Here is a 25,540-nt window from a genome sequence, read left to right on the forward strand (position 1 = left end):
GTATTGCACTCTTTTTGTTAACTATCAACAAAAATCATTTGGTGTTTTACTCTTTAAGAGTATAAGTTAGTAATAACTGCTCAGCATGATTTTCTACTGCCACAAAGAGCATTACAAGATAGTATGAAAGATTCTGAAAGTTTTTTTCTTTACCTCTCCTTGTATGTGTGTAAAGCAAAGTCATTTGGCCATCTCCCCATATCAGACAAAAAAAAACTACTAGACATATGTCATGTATCAAAAGGTATAGAACACCCTTTATTTGATTTTCAAAAACTTTATTGTATAAAGCTAATTTGAAGTGTTTAGAGTAAGTTCAACATTTTCCATAAAATAATCATTTGAAATCAGGTCTTTTTGAAACACATTGTACAGCAGAAATATCAAACCATTGTCAGTTATTAAAATGGAAAGAAAACTTTTAAGGAGATTGCATTTATACTAACAATTAAATTAAGGGATCACCATTATGTTTGTGATTTTCTTGATCAATAAACTTTTGTGCTTGTGAAGTTTGAAGGGACTGTTTATGCTATTATTAATTTTTAAATGCCATTCTGGAACAAAAAATAAATAAAAAAACTTAGAAAAACTTTTCCCGTGAGTGCCTTTTTCTAATTGTTTCCCACCCTGTGTCCCTTTTCTTTCACACTTACTAAGCTTCTTCATTAAAATTGTAGCAGTAGAGAAATGTTCAGTAGAGAGATGATTCAAACTTAGAGGAGAAATTAATACAACAACTCAAAATTATTCAGTTCTTCTTTGAAAATAATAATAATAATATATACAGGTAGTTATCAAAATAATGGAAACACCTGTGAATAAAAGTGACCTTTTTGAATGCACTTTGTAAGGAATAAAGAATAAAACTAGGTGTCTGATTGCTTTATAAAGAGCAATGAATGTATTTTGGCTGTATGTGGTGGCTTAATTGAAGTTCTGGAAGGCTTGGATTTTTTTTCAAGCGAGCGAAATGTCGGACCCCTCAAATTTAAAAGAGATGAAATTTTTGGGGCGCATCTAGCTGGAGCAAGTGTAACTGAAACATCTCAACTTTTTGGCGTTTCTAGAGGTGCAGTATCTAAAGTCATGACAGCATACACACAGTGCAGGAAGACAAGCTCGGTAAAGCAAAATAGTGGCGGAAAGAGAAGCTCAGTGAAAGAGGTCAACGGGTATTGAAGCGGATTGTAAGGTCCAAAAAGCGAACAACAGCAGCAAAAGTGACCACAGAACTCAATCACGACTGGATTCACCAGTGTGAGTGATTACAGTTAAAAGGGACCTTTATAAACCGAACATTTATGGAAGAATAGCGATTCCCAAAACACTTGTCACAAATGTCAATGCTAAACGTCGTTTACAGTGATGCCACACTCACAAATCCTGGTTGATTGATGAGTGGAAGAGAGTAACATAGTCTGACAAAACATCTTTAGCACTTTTTCCGACTACAGGACGGGTATGAGTTTGGAAGACACCAACACCAATCGTATGATCGTGATTCTCTCCTTTCAACGGTCAAGCATGGACAGGGATCTGTCATGATATGGGCAGTCAAGTCGTGGGTTTTGGCAGGACCAGTCATAACCCTAAAAAGAAGGATCACTGGGGAGAAGTATAGACACATTTCAGCTGACCAGATCCATCCTATGATGCAAACTTTGTTTCCTGAAGGAGATGGAGTTTTCCAAGCTGATAATGCTCCAATTCATGCAGCGAGACTTGTCCAATCGTGGTTGATGAACACAAGGGTGAATTTAAACATCTGCCTTGACCAGCACTGTGAGCTGACCTTATTATAATTGAACCGTTATGGTCTATTTTCGAGCAATCGATACCCTCCACTAACGTCTCTCCCAGAGCTTTCACAATATCTCCATGAAGAATGGTACAAAATTCCTCTGAACACTATTCAACATTTGTATGAATCGATTTCTCGGCGAATCCAAGCTGTATTGCATGTCAAAGGTGGTCCTATACCATAAAAATAAAGAATTCTTTATAAATCTCAAGTGTTTCCATTATTTTGATAACTACCTGTATGTTACTAAAAAAACAGCAAGCTCTATTAAACAATGAAAAGTTACAAAATATTTCATTTTTAACAAATGCTATATAATATGCATTTATTCATATGTTAATATGTAGGGGGAGGAGGGTTTTCTTTTTGGAATGTTATAATAATAAAAGTTTTATGGAACTTAATTACTAAAGCTCTAGATTAGCGGAAGCCAGTTGCCATCGGGCGATCATTTTATTGAAAAGGGCGACAAAAATCAAGTTTTAGTCACTAAAACTGACAAGATCATATTGTATATCGTGCTACGACAACACGGTTCCCATCCTGAGATATCAAGTGCATCAGTCGACTCCACCTTGGCAATATAATTCAGAGCAAACCCCCTTAAGAACGTTAGCATTTTACACTGAATGTATTGAAAAAAAAGACTACCATAAGTCAAAAATGGCTTCCATTTTTTTTGACTCTGGTAGCCAGTGGCTATTATTCAAAATTCCTAGTCTAGAACTTTATTAAATCCCTTTTTTAAATGTAAGTTTGTAGTGTTAATATTCATGGACTCTTGCTTCAATGAAACCATAGTGAATGTTAAGGTGCTATTGAAATAAACATCCTTCAGTTGAATGCGTATAACAAGTAAATATTATGCAAATAAATTTTTAAAAAATAGTAACACAATAAATAAAATTACAAAAATTACCTGTTTTTTAATGGCAGTACAAAACAAATAAAGAGAAGAACTTCCGTTATGAACACACATTGTGCAGAAGGTAATGCAACCTTTTGTATCTGGAACTTTGGTCCACTCAACATCTTGACCATCTAATGCACCAACTGGTATTAATCTCAAAAAACGCTGCTTCCCTTTAAAAACAAATACACTAGTTAAAGAAGTTTGTTCAGTATATTATTACAACAGAGTTTTATGAACATTAGTTATTGACTTATTAAACATGCTACAAAACATAGAAAATGAACTTCAACACAACATGTAGTATAGTTAGCATAGTACAAGTAGTCGTAAGTAAGCTTAAACCTTTCAATAATTTAATTATTTTGCAACAATCCAAGATCCAGTCAGAATCAAATTGATTCCTTATCAGATAAATGAGGAGTAATAAGCTGACTTATTACAGACATTAAAACTTTAAATGATTTTTCATAAAACTTTAATTATTCTAGAATAAGCAAATTCAAGGAAGCATGTTTGATGGCTATCAAAATATTTGAAATTTTACATGATGCATTAAAACCTCAAACATGGCATGCAATGACTGGCAAAGCAAGTGTTTGATGTTGCATGCTTACAAAATTTACTTTTGGGCAGAATTTGCAGTGACATATTGAGAGAGAAAAATATTAAAGGCCCCTTTTTTTTTCTAACTTATGACTTTCTCTAACTTTTCACGATTTGCAGAGTAAATTTAAAAAGACATGCAAGTTTTCCCAGTATTTCAAGGATTTTTCATATTCCTGAATTTTTTCAGTCATGTAACAACCTTGCATTTAAAGATACATTTGTCAATTCTTTAGCCTAAAAATGATGCATGTTTCAGATAAAACTAAACTTAATTTGTGTGTGGAATAAAAAAAAACTCACCGGCCACAGCAAGAAGAAGTTGTTCATCCCCAATATATTCTAACTGAGAAACTTTTTTACCATCACCAACACGAGCAATTTCTGCAGAAAAGAGAAGCATTAAAACAACTGAATTAGAAAACATTTGAAAAAGGAGAAAATATATCTTGTTAGTCAAATAAATTTAAGTTTTAAAACTGTTTTTAGCCAATTATGTCCACAGTAAAGCATTCTTATATGTTTCATTATGAAAAACAAAAATACTTTTTTAACATTTCAAAGTAACCCATAAAAAGATACGCTTTCTGATTTCTTTTCTGAACTGCTGAATTGTCAGCTAGATTGGACAAAAATCGAAAAATTTGGTAGGCAAACTTTTTATTGATTTAATTTCAGTAACCTGTTTATCAAAGTTTTGTAATAACTCTTTTGTCACTGATCTTTGAAATATTTGCTGCATAATTTTACTATGCAATATGCAATGCTACAAATGATGTCCAGTTAAGAAGAGGAAAGATGGATCAAAATATCCATGCAGTTTCTAAATTAAATAGACAAAAGTTTGCGAGGCTGCTTCAGGAGGAAGATGGAGGATGGAGCTGATCAGTCACAAAAAGGATGCCTTGTTGTTAGGCCAAACCTTGAAAGTTCTAAAATGAGGAATGTTGAAACACCGAGTATAACATCTCTTCGATGACTTTAACCCATCAAACGCCGCTATACAAACTGTATAAAAAATCTAGAAAAAAATTACTATTTTCATAAATGATATTTATAGTACAGTGCAGTTGAAATTTTCAAAAAAACTGCAACCGTTTAAAAATTATAGGCTGTTCCCGTAGTGGGAGCTTTGGAGCTTTCGAAGGGGGAAAACATCCACTGTTTCGACTGCATTCGATTTCGTTTCTACTTCTTTTTCTGATCGCGTTTTAAAAGAGCCGCGTCTCAAATATTATATTCTTGTTCTTTTATGAAGAAATATAGAAATCCGTCACAAAAATTACGTACTTATGTGCATCTGTGCAAAATCTATTTCAAAATGGGAGCTATATTTTATTTGCATTTCAAGCGAAAAGAGAGGGTTTTCAAATCCCCGACTTTCCAAGATTTTACATGACTTCTGCTTGCAGGGTTCATACCCTTTAGGCAGAAAAAAATTCAAGCACTTTTCAAGTACTTTTCAAGGTAAAAAATTTTGTTTTCAAGGCAATATCATAAATTTGTACTAAAAGTATTGTATGCAGATTTCATTTACTACAAACACATAGAAATAAGGCAATAATACACAAAGTATAGGAAAACAAAATTGCTTTTTCTACAACGAGAGACGATTTGATGAAAGATCTACTGCGTTGAAAGTTTTTCTGAAAATTTTGAAAAGTTTGGTCATAAAGAGAAGCAGATACCAAGAGGTTTAATTTTGGGGTTTTTTAAAGGTTACAGCAGTCAGAGGTTTGTATACTTTCTAGAATCAGCAAATTAATACTTTAAAAAAAAAACTTTCATAAGTGCTTTTAACTTTTATGGGAAGAAACTAAAATACCCAAGTTCAATGGCATTGCCAGAGAGGAGTTTTTGAAGTTACTCCCCCCCCCCCCAGTTTCAACATTTATTTCCAATATCTATACAGTGGTTTATTACAATATAAGGGCGGTTAGGACAAAAACACTACCCAGAAAGTTATTTCAGTTTGCACTATTAAGTTCTAATAATATTAGGTTTGCAAATCATTTATAAGTATGCAAATCAATTATTCGTATGTATTTATTAGCTGTTCAGCCAATAAGGCATTTCAACTGTCCTGAAGTAAATTTAAAAATTAGGAAGTAAGAAAAGTTTATGAAAGTCCACAGTCCAGTCTCTACACCTCAAAATATACAAAAGCAGCTTAAGCAGTGATAAATACTCTGAATGCAAACTTGAGCCTATTCAGCTTTCATTGATTAACTTGCAATAGACAATAAATGTGCAAGTTCAGATTTATAGAGCCATATTTCGAAATTGAAAAGATTCACAAGAAGTTGACATATATTATGACAAAAGTAGTTTTATTTTGGGAAAAAATGGGTTATTGTTGAAATTAGAATTTAAATTTAGAAAGGCAATAATATTCAGGTGTAATTGTGATTTGTGAGTTCATAAAAAATTACCTGAAAGTTTCAAAAAGCAAAATGGGGCGAGGGGGGGGGGAATAATTTTTAAAACTAAACCCCCTATTAGTTGAATATACATATGTACAACAATAATTTTTGCTATGCATACAATTCATAAAATAGTTTATTAAGTCAAAATATTCTGTATAGAAATACCATGCCCATTGCCTGTTGATAACCAGCAACAGGCACTGGGCCTAGCTAGGCTGGTACCGGTCAATTTATTAGATCCAAATGAAGATGAATGACCCTCCTTAAACTATCTACCCCTTTGCTGATTAAAGCCTCTTTCAGTAAGCTCCAAGTACCCACAACCTTAATAAAGTAGTAATTTTGAACATTTGAGGAAAAGGGGAAAATTGGAGATATAGGGAGGTAAAAGCATAAAAACGAACACTACTGGATCAGGGTTGCCACGGAAGTTCAAGAATGAAATTCCCTGACATTTCCAGGTTTTCCAGGTGGTTTTGAGAAAAATTCCAGGTTATCGATCTCCACCTTCATTTTGCAACATTAATATATACATCTCAAATTTTGATAAAACTTACCTCATTTTCAAACTTTACAATCAATGGTTACCAAATTTAATTTACTCAAGCTGAAATAATCAAAAATATGTACTAAGGGTGGTTCATTTTTTTTTTCTCTTAGCTTGAGTCTAAGACACCCCCTATCTTTTTTAAACTTACTAATAGTATTGTGCTGTAAAAATTTTAGCTTCTTACTCAAATTTTAAGAGGTTGCTCAATGACCCCTTATTTTAACATTAGCCCTAGAATAGAAAAAGTCACAAATTTAGAAACATTTAATTTCCGCAGATGTTTTTTTTTATGTAAGTAATTATTTTATTGCAATGAATATGCATATAACTCGTGTAAATTGTAGTATGTAACATTGTTTTTTCAGTTCAATGTATTTTTTACTTTCTTCTATATCTAATATATAGAAGAAAGTATTGGATTCGTGCAAATTTTCGAATTTCGAATTTTGACGGATTCGAACGTTTTGAGGTGTGCTGAGTCCATTTCGACCATTTTTGGAAAATGTCTGTCTGTCTGTGTGTGTGTGTGTGTATGTGTGTGTGTGTATGTGTGTCACGTCTGTGTGTGACCAGTTTTTTGTGGCCGCTCTACAACAAAAACTACCGCATGAAATCGAACGAAATTTAGTACACATATGTGCCCCTATGTGAACTTGTGCCCATTAGTTTTTGGCGCAAATTCCTCCAAGGGGGGTGGAGCAATGGGACGTTTTTCGAGTTATGCGTGCTTGTTATTCCTCAGGAAGTAACTGGCGGAATCAAACAAAATTTGGTCCATATGTTGGTATTAACAGGAACAGGTGCTGATTCAATTTTGGTGTCAATAACTCAAACGGGGGTTAAGCTATAGAACGTTTTTTGTCGTCAATTGTGACTGCTGTATCTCAAGAAATAATGAACGGAATGAAAGAAAAATTTATCGGCAAGTAGCCCTTAGTGGGTATAAGAACTGATTTTATTTTTGTGTCAACAGCTAAAAAGGGGATAGCGCAATCACCCGTTCTTTTTTCCCATTTTGAGTGCCCTATCTCAAGAAGTAATGCTACGTTCTGGTTGAAATTTGGAATATATGTGAATCCATATGTAAACAGGCTTTGGTTCAATTTTGATGCCGATCGCTCCAAGAGGTGTTGATTTTTTTTTTTTTGCGAATAAAAATATTTTTATTAATGCTACAATAAGAAAGATAAATCGTAATAGATTGTCGTCTGCATATTTCTCGTGATTTTAATTGTATGGAAATGATAGGAAATATTATCTCAATGATTTAAAATTTTTAACTGTTGCCATCTTATGTTTGTTAACAAATAAAATATTTGTAATTAATTCAAGCAAGGCTTTTAAAATAACTTTCAATTTTCGCTCTTTGCTTTGCTTTTGCAATAATTTAGACATTGGGATAGTCGTCAAGTTTTTGCATGTGTAATTTTGTTTTTGTTGGGAATATTGCTTCCTCGTCAAGCATGGGGAGGGATCAGAAAAAGAAAGAAAAATATAGAAGAAAGTTTCGTGATGGCCACAACATACTAGTTTAACATCCTCCCCATACTTATGAAGTTTGGGGAGGGGGTCGAGCACCCTCTTTCAGTTGGAATAGGAAGTTAAAATTCTTCCTGTATTTTACTATCCAGTCTAAAAACATTGAGTGGTGTCCTGTTTTCTAGGAGAAACCTTTTTTTTTAAGTGTATTTTTGAACTACCCTAATGTACTAACACAAGTGAAGCAAATCACTGTAATAAAGAATTAATGAAAATGTAGCATATCTAATTTTCAATAGCGAGGAGCCACTGCCTTACATCAAGTGAAAGAACTGCGAAATTAACAATTGTGACATCTGTATCACAAAAATAAAGTCAATTGCTAAAATAATCTGAACTAGAAAATTATGAAACCTAAACTTTTTCAGTTATTGCCTTCCACCCCTCCAATCCATTGAATTCACAGCGCTTTTACACTTTGGCCTGTAAAAAAATCATGCATCTTTAGCTTCACATATTTCCCCTGCTTGTTGCTCATAAAACAGGGGTGCTCCCCCCAAGTTCAAAGCCGCAACCCCCCCCCCTCCAATATTTCTAAACGCCTTAGCGCTTTTTTTTTATTTTTAACCCTCTTTTTTTATTTGTTTTTTTTAACCTATTTATTTATTTTTAATTATTATTGTTGTTTTAAAGAAAAGTGTGCTCGCTCCTTCGCAATAAAATACACACAAAGATGAAAATAATAAAATAATATGAGTAAATAATTTGAATAAAAATTAAGTAAAATAAATAATAAAAAAATCCCCCCCCCCAAAAAAAAAAATTTGATGGTGCTACTTGCGCCATAATCACTTCTGTCATAAAGTTCAAATTTGAGCAATGATCAGAAACTTCTCTAATGATCTCTCTCTGCAGATTTTTTTTAATTGGATTACTTTTATTTTGAAAGAAAGAAGCGCATTAAAAGCCTTTAAAGATCACTACCAAAATACTAAAAGATTAGCGATACTTCTGTAAAAAAGAAACTTTAAAATTGTCTAATGAACTAAAGTTACAGAACAAAATTGTTTAGAAGAATACGATTTCATTAATCAATTTAAAGAAATAATATAAAATATGAAAAGATTATTGCATCTCAGTAAGAACTTCAACAAAACAATGTACTGTGTATCATAACAACTTCAGAACTGCTGATGTAAACAAGCAGCGTTTAAACAGAGCCCGCTCAAACTAGGAAGAAAAGAACCTTCTGCGCATGTCCGGCGCCGACTGCTATGGCGCATGCGCCAATGGCAGAGAGTTGATAAAAAGAACTGCAGGGGGAAGAAGAAAGAGGGGAATGAAAAAAGGACAAATGGGAATGGCGGCGGCAAAAAAAAAAACAAGGCTGAAAGTTTTTTTTTTTTTTTTGACGTCATAGACCGCGTACCCGCGCTAAGAACGATCAACAACGATCGGAAATATGCAATTTTTCATTTTCCCTGACATTTCCCTGATTTTCGGCCATTTTCATTTTCCCTGACAATTCCAGGTTTTCCCGGTGCGTGGCAACCCTGTGGATTTCAAGTGAATAATCATAACACAACCACCCCTGTTATACACCTTATTTATTTTAGCAGACATAAAAAAATGATGTACTTATAAAGAAAATTATATAAATCAACTTTATATTTAAAATACAAACTTCAAGTTAATTTTTTAGGTGCTCAACTGCTGAAATTTAAATTTTTTTAAAAAAAATCTATTATGACCAAAAATTAGGTAAAGATAATCATTCAAAATTGCAAAAATAAATAAGCAAATAATTAAACAAGACCAAGGTAATAAATTCTTTAACTCTTTAGTTATTAAAATAAAACATAAAATGAGCAAATCTGATGTAGCAGTGTCAAAATAACAACTAATTGCTAAAAATATAAAAATATTTACAAAATGCAAAAGGATTGAAATCTCGAACAAGGGAAGCAAATTTTTGCGAATTAAGTTTAATGTTGTCATGTTTCCCATAAAATAAACTTATATTTTACTGAAATTAAACATAAAATATGCTAATCTACGGTAGCAAATATGAAAATAACATCTGATTAGTGAATATATTTAAATATTTGCAAGATGCAAGATTGAAATTTCAAACACGAGAAGCAATTTTTCGCAAAGTCTTAGTTCGTTCGACGTGGCATGTTTCCCATGAAATAAATTTATTTGATTTTTATTAAAATTAAACAAAAAATATATTAATCTAAGGTAGCATATGCGAAACTAACATTTGATTAGCCAAAATATTTAAATATTTGCAGGATGCAAAAAGATTGAAATTTCAAACACAAGAGCAATTTTCCGTGAAACCCGAGTAAGTTCAATGTTGTCATGGTTTCCAAATTAATTTCTTTGTTAATTAATGAAATTAAACAAAAAATAAACTAATCTAAGGTACCATATGTCAAAATATCTTTCGGTTGTAAAAAATATCAAAATATTTACAAGATGCAAAAGGATTGAAATCCCAAACACGGAAGCAATTTTTCGCGATGTTGCATACTGAACACATGTTCAGAAAATTGCATTGGTGAAATACTTATAAAACTTCTAAGCACAATTCGTTAATTTTTGAGAGAATTTAAGCACTAAGAAACTTTTTCAAGGTTTTCAAGCACTTGAAAATGAACTTTTTTTTTCAAGCACTTTTCAAGGTTTTTCAAGGGCGTACGAACCCTGAGCTTAATGTATAGCTCATTTAGCCTATATTTTCATTCATATACTTGCCGAAATGGTTTTGAGTCCAAAATAGTGAATTTAGACACATTTTCAGCACCCCCAGTGACAGTTGTACTATTTGTATTTAATGTTCATTTTTTTTTCCCTTTTCTTTTCTCCCATCAGAAAAGGACATTTGCTTTTTTCTTCATTTTCATTGAACTATTCAAAAAAAAAAAAGTCATGTTTTTTTTTTTTGTTTTAAGATTTTGGAAGATGTGTTATTACTACATAAAGTCCTCCCAAAACTGGGGGGCACTGCCCCCTATGCCCCCTATAAATCCACCCATGCCCTTCTGAACTATTCACAAAAGAAAAAAAAGTATTTTTTTAATTTTTGGAAGATGTGTTGCATACATAAAGTCCTCCCAAAACTGGGGGGCATTGCCCCCCTCTGCCCCCCCCCCCCCATAAATCCGCCCATGCTGAGAGGGCAGTCTTTTAGTCTATTTTCTCTTATCAGTCAAACTATCTTGAGAATAGTAGACACATTAACAAAACATAGTTCCAAGAATTCTTTTTCAAAAGACCCAGAAAGGAGTATACGTGCTTCGTGTGACGTAGGTTGCCCCTTTCTGCCCAGCAGCATTCCTTTCTTCATTGTAAGCCCTCGCACATAAAAGAGGAAGAAGGCTACCGGTCCCCGCCAAAGCTCCCGTTCCGGGAGCAAAAACTTTATATGCTTCTAGCATTGCATTAAACTAATCGTTTCATTCCGGGTTATTTTGTATGCTATTGGTTGGATTATCTGCTTTAAACATGCAGAGCACTTGAAACAAATTAAGAATTCAATAATTTAGTTTTTTTTAGTTTTTACGTCTTTGTAAAAAAAAGCAAAGTTCCATTTTTTGGAAAAATGTAGAAAAATGTATAAAATTCAAAAATTCTACTGATTTTTTTTAAATAATATACTCCGTTTTGTTAAAATTCACATGGAATGTATTTTTTATAAATAACTTCAATTTCCCCAGCTAAAAAACGACTTCAAAAAAACTGCAGATGAAAAGAAATTTTCGCGTATATTTGAAAAATACTTCAGTTGTTTTGGTGAATGCAAAATGCTTTTATTTTATCTTTTTTGGCAATTGCAGTTATTTTGCAGATTTTTACTATCGAAGCAAACTGGACCAACTATTTGGTGACTTTTTTAAAGTTTCAAACGCAACTTCATAAAAACTACACTTTTTTGAAAGTTAAAAAAAGTTATATTTTTCTCGACTATATGCTATATTGCTTCGGTGTTTTTAATTTTTTTCCTTTTTGTAACATTATTTCATTTTTTAAATGAAAATATAAGTTGTAATTTTAATTATTTATTCCTTTGAGTTACGTGTTACAAAGCAACCACCTTTCGAAATTCCAAAAATTGTATGTATGCAAGTAATGTATTTATCCATTTACATGAATACTGAACCTCAGCCCCAACCAAAACTATAGCAAACAACCAAGACTATGACAGATAGGCATACTGACGTCTAAACAATATTTTAATGAATTTACATATTGATTAAACTAATTAATAATTTGGTATTATTGATCAAATTCAACTAACATAATTTTGAATTATTTAAGGACAAGCTTGAATTTGTAAAAAAAAAAAAAAAAACCCACCTCCATTTTATTTTTATTTCCCCGTAAAACTTTTCAGAAAGGTTTTTTTTTTTAACTTTTTGAATAACAATTCAAACAATCGTACTTCTTACAAAGTTGATTTTTAAGTGAAGATATTCTAAAAGCTAATCCCCACCTTTCGAACTTAGAAGAACGTTGTCTATTTTTTTTGCTATAGTTAAAAGGTTTTGTGTATTTCTTGTAAATCTAATATGGATCTCAAGAATGTTCTCCTTTTCCCATGAGAGAAGCTTGCAATGATTACTACTTCCTTAGTCCATTTTTTAAAACTCACGTGCTTTGTATTCCTATCTATTGTCCCTCATGTCAAACGTTAAAATCTGTCACGTGCAGAACTTACGTACCCGCCCCGCCATTCTACAGGCATAGGCTATACTAACACAGGTCTCTTATCGCTTTTCAGAAATTCCTGCAATCATCTTTTCCAGATGTTTTTATCGTTTTACTGAAAAGATTTCAATTGTGAAGAAAAATTAGATCTTGTCTAAGCAGCCCTAATTGTCGTGCTAGCTGGAGTTTCATAATAAAACATTGCTGTTTAATCCGGCTCGACTTAGCATTGAAATGATATGTTATGTATTCGTCATTTTAAATAATTAAAGTGATATCTGGAATGTCGTGAAATTCGGCTGTTGTAAAACGAGGTCTGACTGTATGACTCCTTAAAAAAGTACTATTAAGTAAATTTCATCCAAAAAAAAAAGGAATGATAACATTGAAACTTTTAATCTTTGTTTTTTATCTATTTTCTATTGTATTTATTTGTTCACATATTTTTATTATTTATTTATTTATTTATATATTCTTATTATTTATTTATACATTCTTATTATTTATTTATAAATTTTTGAGAAATCATGATTGATTTCACTTACAAACTAATTTTTGCCGTAGCGTGACCTTAGCTCTTTTTATGCACGGTATGATTCATAGATATAGCGAGTCACACGGTCGATTGATTTATATGACGAGTGGACCTTATGTGAGCTGTTGTGACGTTTGAGATATTTGATCTCTTTCATGTTCCTTGATCACACGTCGCACCTAATGAAATTCATTAAAGCTAAATTCTTGAGGATAAAATAAATGTGCTAGTCTGGCTCAAAACATAAATATATTACTTTTATCATTGACACTTGTAAAGTTATGCCATATTTATTAGCTTTTGAATAATGTTGGTGAATTCAAGAGGGATTCGGATTTAAACAATGTCAAATTAGTCTCTTATAAAAAAAAAAAAGGAATTTAAAATTAAATAAGAACACATATCACTTGAAACAATGTCCCGGAACCTAAGTACAAATGCACCGGAACACCGCGGTCGTGGCCGAACTACTAGCCGCGCCGCGGGGTTCCCCAGCAAAGAACTACGACGGAAGGTAACCACTTTAACCCTGAAAGCGCGCTGTTTTTTGCTCCGCTTCGAAATCAATTTATTAGTGCAATTTTAAGTTTCATCGTTCAAAAACCCATGCGAAAGGAATGAAATATGACTCCGGTTTACGAAAAGGTAAGACACTTGAAAATTCACCTGTTATTATTTGAGTGATTAACTTTTATTTAATTAGTGCATAGCAGATTAGGGTTATCTTGAAAATGTAATACCTTGTTGGAAGTTTTTAATTTTTGTAATTTTTATTTTTTAACCGATTGACTTAAAACTTTGAGCGAACATTTATGTTATCAATATCCAGGCATGAAAAAAATTGTGTTATGATATCTTAATATTAACCAGTCTAATTAATTTAATTACTTCGCACCACGTGGTCGATTTCGACAAATTTCATGATTTTTTTATTCTTACAAACAGTTCTATTTGTTATTGTGTCTCGAAAGTTTTTGTACTACTTTCATAATCATAGCAATGTATTTTCGTGCAAAATTAGGCTGGAAAATTTCAATTTTAATATCCTCCAAATTAATAAAATCTTAATTTGTATTTCGGAGGAAGAGTTCAAGTTTTAATAAGATGTTTTATAAAACGCACTAGGCACATCTATCTGTAGTCAATTTAGGCATTTCTATTAAAGAATTGTCTAAGCTTTAATTTTGAAGTGGTTTGGGATTTCTATCGCATTAATCCTATTTGTTATTAATTGTTCACTAATATTTTTAATTTGGTGGGTAACGTTTTTTCAGTCTTTTTTTAAAACTCAAGAAAAACTGCAGTTTTCATTTTATGAAATTCTGGTGGTATTTGGAACCAGAGAACAGCAGAAAATGAACTGCAGTTAATCTGCAGATATATATTTTTAAATTCTGGTGTTATTTGGAATTGAAAAACTGCAGTTCAGAAAATTTCAGTTAGACTGCAAAAATACTGCTGTTTTTTTATTTTAAAATTCTGGTGATATTTGGAACTGAAAAACTGCAGTTCAAAAAGTTCAGTCTTTTTGAACCTCCATATTGCAGTTGAACTGTAGATTAATGCTTTGTTGAACTGCAGTTGCTCGGTTCCAAATACCACCAGTTTTTTTGCAGTTTAACTGCAGTCGATTTTTGGCTGGGTCTTCAGAGAAAAAAATTCAAAAGTAGATGTTCCCGCAGTGGGAGCTTTGGTGCTTAATGGGTTAAAACTCATTGATTATGAGCAATTTATAAATGAGCTACTGAAAAATGGAAAGCACTCAATAACTGATGATTTTTTTAAAAATTAATAATTTTAAAGTTTTAATTAGAAAATACACTACATAAATGTAACATTAGTATTTTGAATTTTATTTTTGAAACTCAGTATTTTACTAGGAACTAATGTCGTCTCCCCCCCCCCCCTTCTCCCCCATGAAGGAGAAAAATCAAGGACATAAATACTTCTTTAGACATTCTTAAGTAATGGAGGGAGAAAAATTGTATATCAAACTGCTTTAATGTGATGAATGATTGCTGTGAAGGAAAAAGGGTTTTTTAAAACTGATTTTTAAATCATTTAAAATAGGACTAAACAGACCAAAATGTTAAAAAGTTGGCATACTAAATGGACTTAAGTATTAAAAATGGACTTTTCAAAACACGAGGACTGCTTAAGAGCCCTGCTTTCTACATTGAATTATAGAGAAAATGAAAGGATGACGTTATGCTTCAATAAACATGGCCCACTTTTTTTTGACCTTTGTTCAATATGACTTCCATGCTTCCCTTTTTTTTTCAGCTATATGAAAATAAATTCAATAAATTTTACTGGGGTGTTTGAGTACAAATATTTACGTTTAAAAATGGTTACTTACCTTCTCTATCAAGATCAATACAATATAAACCTTCTTCTGTACCGAGAACTATTCTTTCTGGATCTTAAAATAGAATTTTATCAAAGTGCATAAGTAACAGTTTAAAGCAATTACATTTTGCAATAAAAATCCCTAACATTTAAAATATATCAAACAAATTATGACATAAATATTTAAGAAATCTGCATTTACCAATGACAGAGGCAGAGGTAGCATTCTTTATAATACTTAAAGTATTATCAAGAATTTCTTTTGATTGGAAAACCTGAAAAGAAACAGTAATTAGGTAAACTAATAACTTATTGTCAAATGCTAAAAAAAATGAATCAATCAAAAGTCATTATCTGAAGTTTCAAAACAACTTACAGCTTTTGAAGACAATTTATTCCTTCTTAGAATGCGATGAAGCTCATTCAATGCATCAACCCATTTACATTTCTCGCTTTCCTTTTCAACTATCATAAGTGTGTGATTTTTAATACCGGGAGGATTTAACATTGATGTTGTTACCTTAAAAAGTTTTTAGGAATTAATTATGTAGTTATACTTTAAAAATACAAATAGCGGCAACGTATATAAAGTTTTACTTTTTAAATAACTGAGAGATGAAAGCAAAAGATGAGAGACAGCAAAATGCGAAATTGGCACTCAAAATCTTACAAAATTTACCTATTTCTTAATGCACATTTTTGGGATTAAGAAATATGTTAACTCATTAAAATCAGAAATAAGAATGAAAATAGTATAAGATAGATAAATTAAATAATAATAATAATAACAGAAAGATAAAGAAAAAACATTCTCAAAAAATTCGTTGGTCTGTACTTCTTATTGCATTCATATTAGAGTCCCTAAATTATGATTGAAGTTATTTCAATGAAGTTAATCGTAATACTCTAAAATGTAACAAATAATCAAGAATATAATTAAATTTATTGCACTAACGCTTAATGTGCTTAGTGTAAGGGGTAAAAGCAGGGTTAATATTTTTACATTATTTTGTAGAGAAACACTTTATAAATTTCAAGAAAAAAAAAGGTAAAACAATATTAATTACACAAAGAGCTAAATTTCAAGCACATTAAAGATGAAGAAATGAAACATTTTTATACTTAAATCTATTAACCTATTGACTAAAAGTAGGAAAACACTTCAGACACAGAAATACCTTTTTTTTTATGAAAATTATTTTTATTGTTAAATTACTTAAGTTAAAATGATACAATATATATATATATATATATATATGCAATGATGATCCCCTTTTCAAAACCAAAACTAATAAAGATTTAACCATGATGGTGAATGTTGATAGATAGATTTGCACTCCCATCAGAAGTTGTCTGCACCGATCAACATCAAACTGACAGTCAACATGCATGGTTCACATGTATGAGAGTTGAGAGTGCAGGGAAATATTCTATCTTGAAATCAGAGCTTATTTTTGCCACTCAATATAATTGACACAGCAATTCTTAACCAGTATTCGGCAAATTAAAATAAACTTACCCGAAAAATGCATGGAATATCTTTTTTGCTAGCATGAATGACGTCCGACTCTAACACTGAGCTTACTGAAAATTCTTCATCCCTAAAAATGAAGAAATAAATGCAATAAATTTCATGTCAATGCTTGAAATAACAAGTCATTTCCACACTATAAAAAGCATTACTTGCCTCATATCTAACACTTGGGAGATCCATGTATTGGGTTGTGTACTCTTTTCTTGGGCTAAATCATACAAAAATAACTTAAAATCACAGACAACAACAAACTGCCTCATCCATCCTTTTTTGACACCACCAGGTTTAGGAACCTGAAGAAAAAGTTTCAATTAATAGAGCTATCAGTTGAATTTATCATTTTTATGTTGTTGCAAAATAATGCACAGCTAAAATTTGACCACAGATAAAATATTTTTCATAGTTTAATAGAAAAAGAAAACTGTAGGCTGTGATTAAGAGGAGTAAAACTTTATCAAGATGAATTTATCGTAACTATCAATCCTTCTTGACGGATAAAGAATACTTTTTTGAAGTTTTTTTTTTTTAATTTTAAATATGGGTTATATAACTTTTGTGAGTTATAACCAAAAGAAATCAGGGCAGATTCTGAATTCATTTCTAGAGTGATTATGAATTAATTTTTAATTTAGATAAAAGGGGAGGAGAGAGAAACAAAAAAGGAGAGGATGGAAGTGGAAAATAGAAGTAGATCTTAAGGGGATATCACACGAAAGAAATTACATCGCAACCGCAATAGCAACCGTTACGCTATCCGGAACTGGTTTTTCTACTCACTTCCACAAACGATTGCTCCAAAATTCTCGTGTGCTATGGAAATTCGCAGTTGCTCGTATAGGGGCAAACTTTTTCCTCCGCTAGAAAAAAATTGCCTTTAATTCTGGGCAAGTTACGAAGGAACCAATCGGGGCGCTGGGATTTCGTGACGTCAGGCAGCGTCACTGTAAAATACATTTGCAATCGTGGCGACAGAAATGTGGGGATTCCTTTTTATTGTTCTATTTATTTTATGTTCCAAAAATTTTCAGTTACACTTTAAAAAAACGGATGAGCGATACTTAATCTTTGGTTTTGCATCTGATTTCGAATTTAAATTGCTACTTATATGTTAGTTAACATCAGTGCGAATTTTATGCATTTTATATTGGTGTTTTTCGTTTCATTAGGTTTTTGAAAATTGTTTTGCACAAATGTTACAATGGGGTCGTTTCCAAAATTTTAAACGTATTTTTTTTCTGAAAAAGCATGTTTAAAAACATAGGATCTGACCATTTTTTAAATAATTTGTTTTTGTTTAATATTTTTAAAAAATTACTTAAATTGTGGCGCTTTCATTGTTTACATTTCTGTCGTGTGACGTCACGAATGATGAAATGCCATTCGTGTTGACATTCACAGAGCAAAATATTTAATTCGCATCTTTACTCACGACGTGTATTTGTGACGTCATCAAGACCACGCCTTGTTTGAAAAATCAGACATTTAAAAAAATTAATTAAAAAATAACGGTTGGGAAAATGAAAGTATTTTTGGGTCCAAGTTTTTTTTTTTTTTTTTTTTTGCTTATTCTATCAATTTCAGTGATAAAAGTACTACTTTTGACTGGAGGAAATCACCCCATTCTGATACTTGAACAATTACAGTAAATTTTTTCCTTAAAAAAGTTACGTGAAAATTCCTTTTTAAAAATCATAGCAGTGAAGCTGTACTTTTCTTTTTTAATTCAAACTGATGGGTACATACAGTATGTACCATTTGAAAATACTTAAAATGTAGGAGAATGTAAGGCAAAGTGAAATGATGAAATATTTACTCTACTTTTAGCTCCACCTATTTAGTAATATTTTGACTGTGTAGTAACACATGTACTCTATTCCAGTCAAAAAAAAAAAATAAACCCTCTGAAAATCGAAGAATGATAATACAAAGAAATTTTTAAAAATGATACGCACTTTGTAATATTTTGTTGAGATGTCAAAAACTATGTTTGGCATTATTAAATGATAAAGTTATTTTTATTAACATTTGAAATATTGATTGAGACGTACTAATATTCAATGCCGTGTTAATTTGCTCAGTATTAAGCTTATTTGTATTATAAATGCTTGTATAGCTTGTCTAAATGTGCATCATCGTTTCATTACATTTTTTTAAAGCGTCACTTTATTTTTAAATGTCTGGAACTATTTTAATAAACTCGGCCACAGATTTTCCTGGGTAAAATATGTATCTAGTGGCGTTATATTTGTGTAAGTTAAAGTGTTAGCACATCTCCAATATATTTATGAACTCGAAGTTTAAAAAAATAATTATGAAAGGCCTATTGATCAGAGTTTGCTGGGTTTTTTTTTTTTTTTTAATTTTTCATGTTTGTTTTTAGCTATGAATTTAGGTATAATTTGTTAGAATTAAAATTTCTTCTTACATGTCAATAAGTGACTAATAATTCCTATGTAAAATTAAGATTCAATTTAGTAGTTATGGGAAAAAATAAGCCTAGAGAAGTCATATATTCTGTATGTCTTCTTTAAATGTATCACTTTAAGAGTATCACTTTAAATCAAACATTCAATTAATAGTAATAAAAGTTTTCTGTTTTTCTGAAATTTTCACCATAAGTTCTACAAATTAATGTTAAAACTCAAATATGAATTTAACAGGAGGAGCTTTAGTGACTGCATGAAATAATAATTGATGCTCTAGCTCTGAAATCATTGCCTTGATCATTTCCCTTTTTTTTTGCCATCTTTTCATAAATCCACATACAATTAAAGCTGCAAGAGCTGCATTAAGTATTTGATTACTAATTTCATCCATAAGTGTCGAATTAACACGACGCAGCGTGATAACCAAATGTGGAATTGACGAAAAGCGATGACCAAGTGCAAGCACATGGATGTAAGCTAAAAAATGGTAGCCCCCGTTGGGAACAAGTCGAGCAACCGTCCGCGCAACTGGCAGTAACCCTGTAGGCAACTTCCCGTCCGAAAAACCAGTTCCAGATAGAGTTGACGGTTCCTACTGCGGTTACGATGTCCCGTAATTTCTCTATTGTGATATCCCCTTTATATTTTTATACAATCACATTTCCAATTATTGAGGCTGATATGGGGGGGGGGGGGTCTGAGACCAAGGTTGTTACATGTTACGCAGTCTTTTTTTTTACTAAGAATGAGAAAATATATTACCTTGACGTAGCCTTCATAAGCAGTTCCAATACCTCTTGTTGGATCAATTCCAACAGGCCTTTTAACTGGAAAAAAAGAGGAATATTTCCAGTAACATGGAAATTACAAAATAGTTCATTTTGGTAAAAGACACATAAAAGCTTAAATTGATTAGTAGTCAATAGCACACAAAAGATTTTGGCTTGTACCTATATAGGGAGAGGGCTACTTGAAAATGTTTCTAATAGTTTTTCTAACTACCTCATAGAAAAATATGATGAACCCTTCCAATACTTATTTTCTCATAATTTTTATAAGAAGTTAACATCTTGAAATAGAACCAAGTATAGAATGTATGAGCATGTGAAAAAAAACTTAAGTCATTTTATATTTTTATGATAAAAAATGAACCATACTTCACAGCAAAAGACTTACTTTGATCAGAGGGAACAGGACACACAGCTGGCACTTTTTCTTGGCAAGTAACATGACAAGCAAACCCACAAACTGTAATTTAGAAAACAATTAACTAGAAAAATGAATGAAGCAAGACTGTAATTAAAATCAGAAAAAAAGTGAACTAGAAATTCTAGAAACTCAAAAAAAAATCTGACTTTTTTAATTTAAAAAAAAATTGTGATTTTTATCAACCCTGATAGCAACGAACATGGTAGTTGAGAATGATCTGAAATGTCCTACCTTCACAAACTGCACCTTGTCTACATAGTCCAATCATGAGTGAAGTACAGTGGTTGCATTTTATAGGACTTGGAAAAGTTCTAATAAGAAACTGATGAGCCTTAGGCTAAAAAGAAATATAAGTTGTTTATAATGCATTTGGCACCACATTTTAATCTTTATAACAAAATTAAGAAATATGTTGTAACACATATGACAGAAATTTATTACTTACTTTTGGAGTAATTAAATTGATAACAGGGCGGGAATCTAAGACAGGTGAGAAAGAAAAATTCTCCTAGGAAAAACAAATCATTGATTGAGTAAAAGAAAAATAGTATACAAAATATTGAGTGTTACTATGCAAATATTCAGTCACTTCCAAATAAAAAAAAAACAATAAGATTATGGGGCATATTTATAGGTGCATCATATATATCAACAACTTTTGTGGGGTGTCATGTACAGTAGGGTGGATCGAAAAAAATGAAATTTCGAATCTTAATTTGGAATACCCACCAAAAGCTGCGCATGTGTAAGAACAATACACATGTAAAATATTATCAAGTTTGAAGAACTCCTTGAGGGTCCTACCAAATCTTAAACTTGTCCAAAAATAGGAAAAAAATCAATTTCCAAAATTTTTATGAAAATAATGAGGCTTAAAATTTTTGTTATAATACGGTAAAAATGCTTCCTTTGAACACTCTTTTTACGTACCTTCACAATTATTTACAGTCTTTACACCATTAAGTTCGCACATAAGCCGTTAAGTTTCGCGAAATTAACCAAAAACTGACTTTTTTAAAGCTTTTTTGCACATTGCAATATTTTTTTCTTTTGAAGTCCAGTTTTCTTTTTTACAACGCCTGTACAGAATACAGTTTTAAACAGAAGTAAAGTTCAACTTTATTATATTAACAGCCCAGCATCCACTAAAAACCGGTGGCTGCATTTCGAGTTCCAACTTAACTTGTGCGAACTTAATACTGCAAAGAATGTAAATAATTTTGAAGATACATGAAAAGCGTGTTAAAAGGAAACATTTTAATGGTATTAGAACAAAAATTTTGAACCTTATTATTTTCATAAAAATTTTGGAAAATTGACATTTTTTCCTATTTTTGGAGAAATTTAAGCCTTGGTAGGACCCTCAAAGAGTTCTTCAAACTTGATAATATTTTACATGTAAATTGTTCTTACACATGCACAGCTTTTGGTGGGTATTCCAAATTAAGATTCGAAATTTCGTTTTTTTCGATCCACCCTAATGTACAGTACTAAATTTTTATTAGCGAAAATTGAAACTAATTTCTTCTGAAAAGTTATAAGTAATATTTGTAAAAGTAATTTTTCTGGACTAGGGTTTTCAAAACAATAAGGTATTGAAAGAAAATCATTTTGTTATGTATCTGAAATTATCTATATGAGAGTTGCATGAAAGTAACAATTATTATTAAGTGTTATGTATAAAGAAAAATAATTTTTAATGGGTTTAACATTTATTATTAAAATTTTGGAAACCCCTGAAAAATTTCACTGAATTTGCAAGGTTCCTCTCAGTTCTGTAGTTGGGAGGGGAGTACAGCGTCCATCTACTATTTTATTTAAATGCAACTGGCTCCCTACTTCATAAATCAATGTCAGTATTTTTTTTTTTATCTCAATAACCTTTCTATTAGGTTTTAACCATATTTTTTTGAACTCTAAAAAAATTAAACACTTATTTAACCATATGAATTCAACAAAATTTTACAAAAAAGGTAACAATTCGTTAAAATGAACAATGTTATAAAATTCAATTACTGCACTAGCTTCCGATGCTGTTGATTTGCTACTGGAACCTGAAACAGGTTGATTATCTTCCACATCTGCATCATCTCCAGCACCAGCAGATTCTCCACTATCACTATGCCCAAGTCTTTGAGAAGTGTCTTTTAAAAATTGGTCCAAAAAAGACATCCTTGATGATGGACGATCAAGTACTATAATTAAAATAACATAAGTCATTTTAGAATTTACTAAAATGACTAAAAAATAAAGTGTTTTGCATTGAATTTATTTGTGAGTAATTTTGAATTAAGTTTCAGATATGAGATTTCTGGAAAGGAGAAATGAGGATAGTCATACAAATTAGAAAACAGGAAACATTTAACAGAATTTGCCTTTAGAATAAAAAAACAAAGACTTGAGTTTTATATCAGCTTGACATTTTTATAGGAGACTAAATTAGCAATTGAATTTCAACTGTTTTGGAATAGAAGATTGTTTGAAGAAAAAAAGTTTTCTCTAGCAGGTGAAAAAGGAAGCAGCAGTTTTCTGTAATTATTTATTTTCTCCTACTTTTAATCATAATTCTTCAAAAAAATATTCACTCACTTTCTTATGCGATATTTATACCATGTAAAAATAAAGTTTTAGGGAAAGAGAAAATTCCATCATTGAAAGAATCATTTTTAGTACAGTTTAGCAGAAGAACAGGAATTTTTTTTACTTTGGCATCTATCAAGACAAAGCAAGAAATTGTATTTGCACAGTTTTTTCACCACTGCATAGTTGTGCAATCCATTAAAACAATACAAATGCTCTAAATAAAAAAAAACAGTAAACATCGTAACCAAATCTATATCTTCTTTTTAGTTGAAAGGTATTCAAGTTGTATTTATCTCTGTTAAATAAGGAAAAATAGCTTAAGTACTATTTTTCTTTAAAGGACAAGAATTGTTATTCGCTTTCGCACACATAGAAGATTTGAGTTCACTTTAAAATAAAGTTAAAAAATATTCATTTACAATTTAAATACAGTTATTGAATGCTCTGAATGCAAGATTCTCTCTCTTCCTAGATCTATATCTTTGATTCAAAAAAAAAAAAAAATACATCAACTGAGGCACAGTGTGAATTTGAACTTCAACATTTGGCAGCACAGCAATCACAGGCTTGCACAAACTGCTATAAGTAACAAAAGGGTTTAGTGAAAATACAGATACAGCAGTAAACTTTTGACTGCAGTTTTAAGCAGAAAGATATATTTCTGCTGCTATTTACTTGCCATAAATTTACAAAAGAAGCAAATAGAAAGAAAATTGGAATTTTAGGATAAAATTGTAGGAATTAATAGAGTTGATAAAGAAAAAAGCTTGCTAATCGATATTGATTACTTGACAATGGTACAAAATAAGAAAATCTCATCTTTGATGAGGAAAACAGTTGCAGCTTATCTTAGTATCAATTCTATAAGTTCCTAATATAATCAATTACACCAACTGTCCAAGCATAGGTTGCTATTGTATCTTGGGCACGCTAGATATAGTAAATATAGCAAGTTTGGAAAATCATTCTACCCTATAATGTATTGCAACTAAGTTCTCTGTCTTGCCGTATGAACACTTAAGGTAGAGTAACAACTATATTCAATGCTTCAACAGCAATTAAAACGAAAGCATGCTCATTCTATTATTAATAAAATTAGCATTCTTTGTTACAAATAGCAAGCAAACTGCATTATTTTACGAGAAAAAATCCCAATAAAATATGTTCATCTGGGAGTTATTCTTTCTCTTGGAGTTCACCTTATTAAAATCATTAAGAGTGTCCTTTAACTTCCTACCATGATTTCTTAAGAGATTGCTAATAACCAAATCTTATTAGTTAATAATGCTAAGCAAAATCATTAAGAGCAACTTTTTAGCATTCACATAAAAAATGATGTGCATCAATTTAAGTGGGCAAAGTATATGCCATGCTATGTTTTAGACAACAGTTAAATAAAGTTGGGGTATGTGTTGTGTTTAGTGCAATATAATATTAATTCTTGCAATATAATGAGGGCTTTGCAGTTGCATGAAAAAAAAAATTAAAACTTGAAAATAGCCAACAAACTTGTTGGGGAAAAAAGTGTTTCTTTCTAAAGTTTAATTTTTGCTAATGATTAGAAAAGTCTTAATATATTTACCATCAATAATTAACTTGTGGTCAGCATCTCCTATGATAGCATAATGAAGGGAAGAAAGTCAACAGAAAATATAAAAGTACATTCGAAGTTAAGACAGGAGGCATGCGAACACTAAATTTCAGGAATGAAAATAGCAATGATTGTAACTATTTAAAGTAATTTAAAATGTAGAAATAGTTTAAAGATTACCATTTTGACATTGAAGATCCCCATTATCAGCAACTATGTTAATAAGAAAGGAAAATTAAAGTATTAAACAAGATCAGAAGGTTATGAGAAAAAATAAGGTTAGGATACAGTATGTTTCAACCAATCAAAAACAGTGTAAGATTATTAATAAAATACATGAGTTTGAAGCCTATTGTACTTCTGCACATTCACGTAAAAAAAAAGAAAAAAAAACATTCATTACTCAACTTATTCTAGTGTGCAGCATAGCTCAATTACCTTTACATCTGAAGTCATATGCTCAAAAAAAAATTAAATATACATTCCATACTTAATAGAATTAACAACAAAGCCCAACAAAATCCAGGTTCTTGAGGCGGGAGCAATAAATATATGCAACATATTGGGTGACAAAATTTACAGGATTACGTTTCTTTTCTTTCAAGATATCAAATGCAATAAAAGAGAATAAATCAATTTTTCAGTTTTTCATTTTTTTTTCTGTGTTTAGTTTACTGGATTAAATTAAGCAACTTTATCATTATATATCACAATATTGAAATTTCAATGAAAGAAAAAGTGAAGAAATGGTTTGAATTTCTAATTTCTAACTTCAGTTTTTAAAGCTGACAAATAGAATCAATTAATTAAGCACATTATAAC

At 31.2% G+C, this 25,540-nt stretch overlaps 1 protein-coding gene across 2 annotated transcripts in view; it reads right to left on the bottom strand.

Annotated features, from left to right (window-relative positions):
- Positions 1-25,540, bottom strand: part of LOC129222424 (serine/threonine-protein kinase MRCK alpha-like) — a 177,173-nt gene that overhangs the window by 31,047 nt on the left and 120,586 nt on the right. The window contains exons 25-37 of one of the 2 annotated variants that reach the window (XM_054856936.1): positions 24,899-24,931; positions 22,561-22,739; positions 20,990-21,052; positions 20,776-20,881; positions 20,512-20,583; positions 20,098-20,162; positions 17,063-17,202; positions 16,895-16,976; positions 15,752-15,895; positions 15,578-15,650; positions 15,386-15,448; positions 3,624-3,704; positions 2,724-2,887 (exon numbers count right to left, since the gene is read on the bottom strand). In XM_054856936.1, coding sequence (XP_054712911.1) covers positions 2,724-2,887; positions 3,624-3,704; positions 15,386-15,448; positions 15,578-15,650; positions 15,752-15,895; positions 16,895-16,976; positions 17,063-17,202; positions 20,098-20,162; positions 20,512-20,583; positions 20,776-20,881; positions 20,990-21,052; positions 22,561-22,739; positions 24,899-24,931 — 1,265 coding nt within the window. The remainder of the gene's footprint in view (positions 1-2,723; positions 2,888-3,623; positions 3,705-15,385; positions 15,449-15,577; positions 15,651-15,751; positions 15,896-16,894; positions 16,977-17,062; positions 17,203-20,097; positions 20,163-20,511; positions 20,584-20,775; positions 20,882-20,989; positions 21,053-22,560; positions 22,740-24,898; positions 24,932-25,540) is intronic. The other variant, XM_054856937.1, reaches the window with a different exon arrangement.

This window comes from Uloborus diversus, chromosome 5, assembly GCF_026930045.1.
Source record: "Uloborus diversus isolate 005 chromosome 5, Udiv.v.3.1, whole genome shotgun sequence".
Taxonomy (NCBI): Eukaryota; Metazoa; Arthropoda; class Arachnida; order Araneae; family Uloboridae; genus Uloborus; species Uloborus diversus.